The following is a 12,414-nucleotide window of genomic DNA, read 5'->3' as shown; positions in this document are numbered from 1 at the left end:
GTGTTAAATAGTATAAAAAGGCAAATACCGTACATGTATAGACATAGGCATAAACGCCAAATTTTACATGCATTTTGTATGAGCTAGTGTTAATATGATACAACATATACAGTAATGCTTACACATGTAGACATATGCTCATTAAAAATGTAGCAGTAGAATTAAATGTATATTTGATGTTCCTAAGATAAGTATATAATAACATTTAATATGAATATAACTGCCCTGTCTTGCTTGCTAGTTAAATATACTTTATAATTTAACTAGGCGATTTCCAAAGTGTTATAGTATATTTAGTATAGTTATGAATCTGTGTGTCCACCATTTTAAATTACCCACACTGACTTGAATATGTTTACTTTATATTACAGGGATTTATTATTCTATTCTCTCGGATTGTGTTGCACAGGGCTACGAAACAATCCTTGGAGTATTGCAGGTCTACTAATATATGTCTTTTGATGTCCAGCTTTATTAATCAAATGAGTTCATCTGAATACATTAATAGGTATATTGTAAGTACGAGAACAATGTAAGGTCTGTACATTCTATTGACTCGCTTCATAATTTGGGTTTTCTATATATGGACTATTTATCTGGTTTTATTGCTATGTCAACTGAATCAGTTGGTCGTGATGTGCGGAAATATTTTCATATCCTATAATCTGTACTGGAAGCTACTGGTATTATTTATGTCTAGATTCGCGTAAACGTCCACTGTTTGTGTAGCTCTGATGTATATTCACTATGTTTTCGTTAAAAAGCACTCGGTTAAAGTTTAACGCCATTCTATTTACGTTAACACAACCCTCCTCTTGGTTACAGACGTGGTTCATGACGGAAAGCCAGAGCCTCTGGTGCTCTTCTTTGCTCATCAATCTGTTAAATCAAAATTACAAACTAATGTTTAGGCAAAATATGGATCCGATAAACAGTCAACATATACCCATAGTCGTGAATCCGTAAATACACTTACATCACTTGATATGATCTCGTATTTTACAGATGCTTATAACAGACCAAAATCATATGTTTGAACTATCATGCAAGAATATGATGTTATTAAGTTTAATGTAAATTTATGAACAACCAACCTGTTGTTTCATTTCTAGATGAGCGGAGCGCAACTGCTGAAGCTGCTCTTCAATACGTCTCAATCTTCAATAATAAAATCAATAATTAAATCAAAATTTGTGGAAAAAATATCCGATTCGATCAAATATAATATAAATAATGATGCAATTGTACAGACCATTTAATAACCATAATGAAGGATCCCTACATCTAGTCATTATAAAAAAAGCAAGAATGGGCATTTGTTTGGACATTTCAAGCATGCACATTACTGTCCATGTTCAAACAAGATACTACTTTCATATTTAAGAAAGCAATATTAATATGTCCAAGTGGTAAGCTTGCCTTATATGAAAAAATATGTATAAACTTGTTCCCACTTATATCTTGCGTAATTACCCTTTGATTCTGGTTTGAGAACATGTAGAAAATATTCATTATTCAATAATAACAATATGTAAACGCTATTTAATTGTTTTTACAATTAATGACACCCATCATGATACTGATTGAAGAAGAGTGTATATTTTTCCTGGGAATAAAAAAACGACTTGAAACATTTAATTGTTCTATAAATTTTAAAATCACATAGTCACATGAAATGAGCTTTCAGCACAAATCAAATGTCGTTTACATCACGCATCCTTTTTGTCTGTAAGTTTAAAGACATAAAGTGGAATTAATCAATTGGCAGCATTCAATCGCCCCAAGTAAATTCTTAAGACTTTTGATATTGTACATTCGTCAATTTCGTCATTGATAATACTTTTCTTGTTGATGATTTATGATTTTAATACACAATAATGTCAATCAGGTTGATATAGCTTTTCGAAATATAATTAGACTTTATAAAAAATATAACTAGAGATATAGATTCTCCACAAATGCCAGCCAAAATGTACGACGTGTATGTATCTCAAATGTACATTAGTTTATCACTGTAATGTGGAAGTACATATAAGAAACAAAGCATTCATTATAGCACATTAGTAAACTTCTTTCAAAAAACATATTCTTATTACAAAACTATTAGACCCGAGCATAGCTGTGTCTCCTTTTCATTGTAATAAAACTTACATCTCCTGTGAACTGTCGACTTTACAATCAATGTTCTCTAACGTTCTTCGCTCTCGCTTCAGATGGTAAGCAACCGCAACAATTTTCTCAAATCTCATATTCTGATTCTCCAAATCGTTTTCAAACTTTTGGTCTGAAACAATTAGAACATATAACGTGCGGATACTCTTCAGTAACAAATCTTATTCAATCAGAAGAATGTTATTTCCAATTCGAATCAGTTCAGGTATATCGTATTGTCAGTTAGATTATTATTTTATGTTAAGTATGCTTACATTTGTCAAGGTCAGGCTATATGTCGATTTATCAAGAAAATTACATTAACAACTACTTGTCTTACATCGATAACATTTGCATGTCTTGCTCATATATAGAAAATATAAAAAAATAGATAAATGATGCTTAGTTTTACAAAACAAATCTCTATCTTTATCTCATTACTTCTTCCAATCACTTTAAATTCATATGAAATATGGGACATTATATATAGGTGAGCTAACGCAATAGTAATTTCTTCTAATTTAGTCAATCTATATAGATCTTCTCAAAAACAATTGTGTTCAGTCCATCTGGACTAACTTAGTGAAATCTAAAAAAGCATGCCTACTTTGTTAAGTACCATAGTCATTCAACAGGTTGCCATATATATTACGGATGCCTTGAAATGCCATGATGACAAATTATGAGTAGGTGCTGATTCTAAATGAAATTGTGAATGAAACACTAAATACATATTTTATATGTCTTATTTGTTGTTTTCTTTGTGGTTTTATAGGGATAGCTTTTATAAACGATGTTTAAATATTTTTATTTTAGATAATGTTCACTTTTATGATTATATTTGTATTGTAATTTGTAGGACAAATAACGTCAGCGTCTAAACCTTACATCAACTCGTAGGATGAAATCACATAAACATAAATTATATGTTTTCTATATAACAATCGGAAAAAAAATCGGTAATCCAGCGAAAACAATTCACCCCCGCCCCAAACACACACACACACACACCGATTGCGTAAACGTATGCATGTCTCAACGAAGAATTTCGCATCAAACATTTCATGACGTCAAAACAATGCCCGCATTTTATATTTTATATCAAATCAACAAGACGCAAACAGAAAAAAGAGACATTAACGAGACTAATCCCTGACATTGGGCTTAATACTTTTTATTTCGTAAATATATACAATGGAAGAACATAAATATTACGGTACATTTTATATCAATTAAATCATGGTTAAGAATAGGACTATAAAGCAACTGTATACAAACAACTTAACTTGCTTACCTATCTACTGGTAACGATTCGGTATAAAACACTTATTTTGTTCAAATGCTTTTTTGTCCGATGGTAATACAAATTAAGCGACTTATATAAGATATTGTTACACATACTTACTAAAATTTCTGTTACGTAGTTGATCGTTCTCGTCTTTGCGACATCTTATATACACATATTTGAATAGTAAGGCCACATGGTTCATCAAAATCAAGGGAGGACATAAAACAGGTCTCCTGTCGTACTCGCTGATTAATGAATATCGATGAAAACACCAGTGTTTGTATGTTTCTGCGTGCATTTTCTCGAAGGTATAACTGCAGGGGGGAAATAATGTAATTTAAATAAATGATGTACCTATTGGCTATGAATCTTATCCACCAATACAACCGTCTGTCATTGATGACTACGAACAAAATAAAAATTGTAAAATACGTGAACATGGCAATGAGGACATTGAGAAGAAGCACGCTCGCCACCATTATGTAGGCGCCCATTAGGATCGGACCCATGATCTTGCCCACATCACTAGGGCAGCGTGGGTATGTACCGTTGCTCCACAACATCTCATCAAACGTGCACACTTGGTCACCTGTAAGATCAGTTATATTTTTTTAAGACAACACTTAAATAAAACCATTGATATATTACGTCCACAAGCGCATATGTTGTTAGGAAAAGTAAGAGATAATTTAATGTTTTATTGCCTCAAACAACTTGAACAACTTAAATAAATGTTTGATATTACAATTGTGTATAAATGGTTATATAATATGTAACATTTTTCCGATGCACCTTCAATTTCGTCGATGAATAACTCTCCATGAATGTTCCAGTAGGACTTTCGGAAGACTTGCACTACCGTCTTCCAGGTCAGAAGGGAGTTATGATACAGTATGGAGTGCGAGGCAATGGCGTAAGACACAACGAAGACCAACAGGATCACGATGAAGTACATCAAGTCTTCCAACTGTGTATGGTGATCATCAATGCTTGTATTACTAACCAAGTACCTCATATTTTCTAAGATGTGAGTGCATGTTAAACGGCATGTGTATTAATTTTGAAATTATTTTAAAACACAATAGATTTAAGAAACATGAACTTCCTTTGAGCTTCAATATTGGAAATATTCTGTAAAAAATATTGTATATATTGTACTTTGTATTCTTGGTGGTCCTTCTATTAATATAATTATTGTTATTATTATAATTATTATTATAACTACTATTATTATTAACATTTGAAGTTATCTTAGTTAAGTTATATGACCTATCTATAATAAAGATATAACGCAACACGTATTTGACCCTATACGAGTATTATTAGCTGAATATACTACAGCTTTTAATAATCTTTGGAGCGTTAGGGCGTTAGTACCTACCATTTTGGGCATCATTACAAGCTTGGGTCCAAGGTGTTTGTGCACAGAGAAAATGTGCAGCAGACGCAAGCAAAATGATATGAAGTTTAACGCAAGCATCACGCGAGCAGCCTCAAGTGCACCATCATACGGCAAGAAACGAACTGTCATTCCAGTTATGAAGAGCACTATGGTAAAGATATCGAGCTTGTTCCAAACATCAGAGATGTAAACATGCAGTTTAGAGCACATTTTTGAGGGGATGGGGGATCCCATCTGAAAGTTTAAACAATTTATGCCATTTAATTTTCAACAAAAATATATTCAATTACCTTTAATACACACGATCCTAAATTCTGAATTGCTATACAAACCTGTCGCACTTCCTCTGTGAAAATGGTAAACACCCACACCATAAGAGCAATATCCAGTGGAGATAAACTCGATCCGAAGTTGAATATGAGTAGGAAAGCGAACATGCTTAGGAAGATGATGTAAGACAGCTTAAAGAAAACATTATGATTAGAAACATAACAACGTACAATCGGAAACACAAAAAAGATCATCCTCAAATGATTTCTTTAAGTTGAAAATCGCGGACAGTTCAAAATACAGTTCGTTATAAAGGGATATGTTTGTAGATAATAAACATATAACCTATAATGTTTTAATCCAGAAGATTAAATTGTTTTACTCCATACACCATGAAACAGACTGGTATAACAACATATTTGCATACCACATTGTACATGCAGATGATCACTGGTGCTTTGAAGAAATGATACAGCTTCTCTCTTGGGGTGATCTGATGTTTGTCTGTTGTCATTTCCACAGACGGTTTCCGCCCTCTACCACATGTTACATGAACAAACATTTAAACATGATCTCGACAAGGCTTATTGAACCAAAGGCAAACACTTTTATTCATATTTTAACCCATACGTTGAAATTGTGTCCATGATCTTTTTGAAACTGACTCATAAAACATTATTACATTTTACTTTGCATTATCGTATTTCGCGATGAAGGCATTCACATTTTCAAACATATTAACTTTGTGTTCATTTTATTTCATAATGTGTAATTTGAATTTCCAGTCTCGTCTGAAGTATTGTGAACTTAAATTTGCCATAAAAAGGTCGTGAACTCGTGTCAAACTGTTTTACGTTGTTATTAAATTTAGCAAAGCGGAGTTTGTTATCAAATAATATGCGATCATTATTTCGAGACATTTACACATGTTGTAAAATTGTTTTCTGGCGGGTCAATTTTATGCCTTAAAGAAAAATGCTGAGTGTGCCAATTTAGATTTGCCAGAAAATACGATTCCAATAAGTATGTATATTTCACGGCGAATAAAGAAAAAACATATATATATGCGCTTACACATACATTAACGATCTTTCTTCATCCGTGCTCTTCTTTAAGTTCTGTCTATTCAACTCCACTGAATTTTCCTTTCCAACGCCTGTCTTTGCATGAATTTTTCCTTTACCGTTTTTGGAATATTTTTTGTTATCAATGTTGTATTTCAAGACAGTGATCGCCAGAAAAGGACAAAACATGCAACTCAGAAGCTGAAAATATAATAAGCTTCAAAAATAAAATAGTAAACTATCGTGAATAGATTACAAAAAAAAACACTATTGTTTTAAAAAAAAGTGACCAAACAAGTGGAATAAAACCCAATTTAAAACATTAAAACAATTACGAAAGCTAGTTTCAATTCGAAATGGTCAATGAAAGTATGTGGGGCTTAAACCGGCATAATTGTGCGCCGAAGTTAATGCTTCGCCTAATTTATCAAATTAACAATCGGAACAAAAGCAGGAGAACAATAACATTTTGAGTAACGATGAAATACACTTAACACAAACATAAACTAAATTCCCTCTTGTGTACAAGATTTCGGAAGGTATCATAATTGGCAGCTATCAACATGTTCAACTTAGAACGATTCAAGCAGAATATTTACATATAACAAATACACAACCTTTTGTTTAAAAAAGAATGTTTTTCATCAACGACAAGCTTGTTCCGGAAGAGAAAGTGTTTGTTTTTTCTCTTCATTTATCACAAACACAAACTGTTCATTTACGACTTATATCAAATCCGATAACATAAATTAGTGACTACATCTTTGGGAAATGAGGCATGTGTAACATGACATATATCATAAAGGAAGTATTTGTGTTAACACTACAAATCTGTCATCTTAAAACAAACGCAATTAAATTTTAAAATTTAGAACCAAATATTTCAATAGTTGAAGTATTTCATTGAAATTAGTCAAGACAGACACAACACATTTTAAATAAAACCCATACCCTGAAAAAACTATTTTCATTGGCCAATCCTCCATTCCAGATATTGTTGAGAAGTGTCTGGCACGCTTTTTCCGCTATAAATTCTTTGTTAACCGAATTCACAGCAATTAAAAAGCACGATGTGTCACCCCAGATAGACACCTCACGTACTAGTAGCTCTCGAGTTTTCTGCTCGTCGTTGGCGTTACAATCGCTGAGCACTCCCACGGATAATTCAGACCATTCACTAAAGACGGATTATATCAAATTGGTTTCAACCTATTACTTAACATTCAATAATGTGTTAAAAAATAATTTACATACATCTTATGTTAAAAGAAGTGGAATGTTAGCTAAGCTTGTAGGGATTTATTTCTCCAGAAATATATTTGCAAACATAGTGACAGTCATTGCATTTTAAATACAAAACAGTATTTCGAGATCAAACAAATTCATGCGTATTATTGGAAGAACGTTGTTATATCAAAAGGATTCACTAAGTTAAGGATTAATAACAAAACTGCAATATATAACAAATTGCATATTGTGGTTTTTATTGACGGAAAACAATTACAACACCCTAAACACTCAAAATCAACGAAATTTTCGCAATATATTGCTTTAAAAAAAATAACCCATGCAAAATCTGTGTTCTTATAGCAATAGCCGAAATTTTAAAGCTAGATGTGGTATGGTAACATAGCTTAACGAGATAAAACATGCTCGTTTCGTTTTTTGTTGCGCAATATATTCAACACATGTTTATGTACCATATAAGTGTTCATGTGTCGTATAAATAGATATCGTTCAGGAAATTAAACATAATATTTTGCCAAAAGATGATGATAATGATCATGTTGTTTCTCGTTACCATACCACACCTACCGTTTAAATATCGGCTATTGCTATAAGAACACTGATTGTTCATAAGATAACTTTATTTTCAGCAATATATTGCGAAATATTCGTTCATTTTGAGCATTTATGTTACTTAAAAGCACAGACAATAACCGTACTTGAGACATTCATCTATTGTGTTGGCCAACTTTGTGTTTGTGTTTTCTGTTTTGCTCTTCAAACTTTTCAGCAATGTGTACGCAACCAGAGCGCTTGATAGGGCATCCTGTACAAAAGGTATAGGGTTTTCATGAGCAGTTCTTTCAACAGCATAAAGCCTATGAAAACACGTTGCGATTGGAGTATTGTCAATCTCGATAAAAAAAGCATTTCATGTTAATTGCTTTTTATAGAGTAAATACTCGTACCTTGCCCTTGATCCAAAATGTCTTTGCCATGTCTTGGTGGACCGTGAGTATTGACCAGATAAACAAATCCTGAGACGGATTTTTCATCATTATTTCTTAAAACAATTATAGCTGAACGTCAGTAATCCAAACACATAGATTAACAAAATAACGCATTTATATCATTAAAAAACAACACTAATAAAAGCAATTAATGAACATTTAAATATGTTCGAAAATATAATTATTTGTGTTATACATGATGCCATAATTGAATATTAATTACATGTGCTGCTTATATCAGAAATCAATAACATTAAATTTCCAATTACGAAAAGACTATAGTAATACAATGAAAAAAAAAACAAGCCGCATTCAACCCTGTCTTTCTGTAGAAAAGCTTCATTACATAATTTTTTTATAAAGATAATGAGATGAAAGCACTAAAGAATTTATAAACGACACTAAACGTTAATTTTAAATCATGCAGTATTTTACCATATTGTTTTGACATTATAAGGACATTCATTAATTGGGAATTTAATATGGGTTAATACTTCCGTCAATTTGGTCACGATAAGTCTTCAAGTTGATTTCAAAAGTATCACCCATCAGCTTCTGTACGAGCATTCTCACGTGTTCAAGGGACAAGTCTTTCTACATATAAAATAAAAAGTTAACTTCAGAAACGTAATCAGACTCCATTTAATCTTGGTAAATAATTACCAGAATGTTTTGTTTACAAAATTCACTTTGATATTTAAAGGGTATCGGAAAATAACTGAATTTTCAGTTCCAATAAAATTAAATCGAGTGTGGTTCCTCCTTTGAACATTCTTATCAGATCGGATATTTTAAAAGACTGTTGAATATGTGTATGCAACAGTATTTTATATTCTTATATATTGTTAAAGGCTTATATAGTGTCACTATATTTTGTTGAAATTTGTTTGCGTTTAAATGCATTTTCTACTGTAAACAGCACATTCTGATTCAGTGATGTAACTATCTGTTTATAATACGCAGCAAATTGAGCAATGTACATGTGGTTTCAATAAATTCAAACGGATTTTATTTCTAGAAATGTCGTTTACTCGAATGTTATTTAAAACACTATTTATTTGAACTATTTATTTGCTGTTGACTTTACGCTGGAAACCCAAAGACAACATCCTGTCGAAAAACAAATGGCGGGCATATAGTATTGATTTTATATAGCACACCATCCAATTGAAGGTATTTATTATTCATTGTTTCGAATTATGGTAATATTAAGATATTATTACCAATGCATTAATGAAAGAAAAGTTAATAACATATCACCTGCTTTCATTTTAACTTTGAATTTGATAATGAGTTTTGTAACAAAAGATGATTTTATGAACGTCGGTGTAACGATTTTATTTACCGTGTACAATAATCAGCGTTGAATTGTTACATAGCATAGAATTAAAAAAAAAGACAAATTACAGATGCTAAATATTGTAAACTAATGTAAAAACCAATAGTATAGAAAAGGCAAACTCTTTTAGCATTCATTTAGGGCAAGTTATAATGATTAGATCCCCTAAACGTGAACAGCTATAATCCATTCACAGCTTTTATTTTCTTGCCTTTATAGATATCAGTTGTTCATCCCCAATGTTATTGTTTGTTATATTATCAGGTTGATTTATAAGTATTAATAAATTTAACATTGATGTATATGTTTTTATATGATTACCAAAACAGACTTAAAATACCCGACCCAATAAATGATACCCGATCCAAGCCGAGCAAAATAAATCTTCTTACCGTTGCACACTTATATGCAGTCCGTGTAATCCACATGTAAAACTCAATTTGGATTTTAGTATGACTCGTTTATTTATGTTCCATTGGTATTTAAAGAGGATCTATTATAGAGAAACGAGCGTGTTAATACTTTATGGACCATGTTATGTTTCAGTCATAACGAAACTTGGTCAGCATTTTAATCTTTACAATATTGTGTCTCAGATTGACTATGGATCAGATAGGGCCAAACACTAGCTCATAATATTGAATACAATAAAAAGTCATACATTTTAAACAGCATCGACTTTGATTCATTCACCATCAAATTAAGGATCAACATTTGTTCGTGTCCATAGTAGGACCTAGTAAAAAAAATCATTTATTGTAATACAACCTGGCCTAGGGTGACCTTCTGGTTGTTTTCATACTACAGTATGTGACTCCTATAATAACTATTCCCGAATTAGTTGCAATTGTTTTATTGACATGCAACATGCATGAACAGAAGCCATGTAGATGCGCACTTCTACGGACAGGAATCGTACTTGTAAGATGTAACTTTGTTGTAGTCAAAACAAGAAATGTTTTTAATTTGATTTGCTTTGGCAATTATCTATAGAAGTATTCTTGAACAAATGTAGCTGCAAGCGATTTAAAATACAATACGTGTTAAACTTTACAAGTAGTGGTTCCCATATACTTCTTTATTTCTTTAACAATCGCATGCTTTTATTGTCAACTGGCATGAGGAACAACTCAACTTTATAAACTAACGGAATAATTTTTTTAAGTTTTCTAAATAAAATTGTTACAAAAGACCACATATTTTTATCATAGATAGTTTAATTGCCTATGCGAAATAGAGCGATTTGATATGTTCAAAAACATATATTTGCATACATAAAATAGAGGATAGATTCTAAACTAAAATGACTATAGTCGAATGATCACGCATATGTCTTATTTTATTGTGTTTGGGTTAACAGTAAGTTTTTGTGTAAGTTGTAGTTGTGTAATACTGGCCGCAATTATGACATGCTGTATCATTGGGTAGTCCGAATTATACAATTGCATAATGTTTTCTTTTAGAATATATTTTCAATGTTATATATATATATATATATATATATATATATATATATATATATATATATATATATATATATCACATATCTGACATTTAATATTGGTAAGGAGGGGGGTTTTAATCTTGTATTTTAGTTACCACCCATTTACACTTTGCATATGACAGCATGTTCATGCAACTTACCAACTTTAGATCACTGATTAATTTGATTCTCTGCCAAATCTATTAATCGGATATTATCATTTCTTACTTATCAAATTTATTTGTATTCGTTATTTGCAAACTAAAATAACTTAAAATAACAAAACGACTTACCTTGCATTTACTGTTCTTTGCTTTCTCAAGCAATGACCCTAACAGGCTGGTTTTAGGAATCTTAAATAAAATAAAATAGCAATCAAATTATTTCCGCTTTCGAAGACGTTATGTTTTTGCACATCGAACTTTAAAAAAAATATATATCGTTCATCACCGAAATTAATATCATGTACACATACAATTAAAATGAGAAGTTTACGCATGCAATTAACATGATGAAAGCTTTAGTCTAATACATACATTTTGATAGAGACGGAGAAGAAGTTCTTTGGAGAGAAACGTTTTGAAGTTCACCCCGTTGTCTAAAAATAATTTGACGAATTCAACAAGGTCAAGGGATATGGCTTCTATCATACACTGTTCGAGATATTCCATCTGAAAGAAATTGACAAACGAATCACGTAACATAATATATATTATAGAGTTTTTGTTTTTAAATTACATGTGCGCCCAATGTAAGCTTACGTTACACTATTGTTATCAAACCCAGTATTGTTAAATTACCCTGTAATCTAAGGTAAACATTCGACTGATTCCTTATCATCTCGTGTAACGCATAAATGTAAGTCTTTACTCATTACCTTCATTGGGTTCTCTTCAATAAAAATACATGTTTTGGCTACATCGCTTCTTTTTAAAGCCATGGTCATTCTTAGCATTGCCACAACGTCGTCATTATTAGCTGTAAAACAAAAATTAACATGAATGGAACATAAGCAAACCTGAAAGTCTGTAATTGTTCATAAAGTGTATATAACTTACCTATCTATTTGTATAAATATATTTGGTATACCCTAAAACGAATTGCATGATTAAGTATAATTAAAAGAGGGAAATTGAGAGGGAAAGAGAGATAGAGAGACAGTCAGACAGACAGATAGACC

General features: G+C 31.6%; 1 protein-coding gene and 1 long non-coding RNA gene across 2 annotated transcripts; both read right to left on the bottom strand.

The window, feature by feature from the left end:
• Positions 1-306: 306 nt before the first annotated feature.
• On the bottom strand, positions 307-2,249 carry LOC127873578 (uncharacterized). Its single transcript, XR_008046261.1, has 3 exons — positions 2,152-2,249; positions 1,095-1,158; positions 307-879 (listed from the first exon to the last, which is right to left on the bottom strand). It is a non-coding gene; the product is annotated as an uncharacterized LOC127873578 (long non-coding RNA).
• Positions 2,250-3,542: 1,293 nt separating this feature from the next.
• On the bottom strand, positions 3,543-7,308 carry LOC127872259 (transient receptor potential cation channel subfamily M member-like 2). Its single transcript, XM_052415590.1, has 7 exons — positions 7,127-7,308; positions 5,539-5,647; positions 5,174-5,302; positions 4,821-5,075; positions 4,232-4,406; positions 3,872-4,028; positions 3,543-3,753 (listed from the first exon to the last, which is right to left on the bottom strand). Exons 1-7 carry the CDS (start codon positions 7,159-7,161, stop codon positions 3,543-3,545), a joined length of 1,071 nt encoding a protein of 356 aa, XP_052271550.1. The 5' UTR covers positions 7,162-7,308.
• Positions 7,309-12,414: the final 5,106 nt, after the last annotated feature.

The sequence above is a fragment of the Dreissena polymorpha genome, chromosome 3 (assembly GCF_020536995.1).
Source record: "Dreissena polymorpha isolate Duluth1 chromosome 3, UMN_Dpol_1.0, whole genome shotgun sequence".
Taxonomy (NCBI): Eukaryota; Metazoa; Mollusca; class Bivalvia; order Myida; family Dreissenidae; genus Dreissena; species Dreissena polymorpha.
This window is presented reverse-complemented; position numbering and strand designations above follow the sequence as displayed.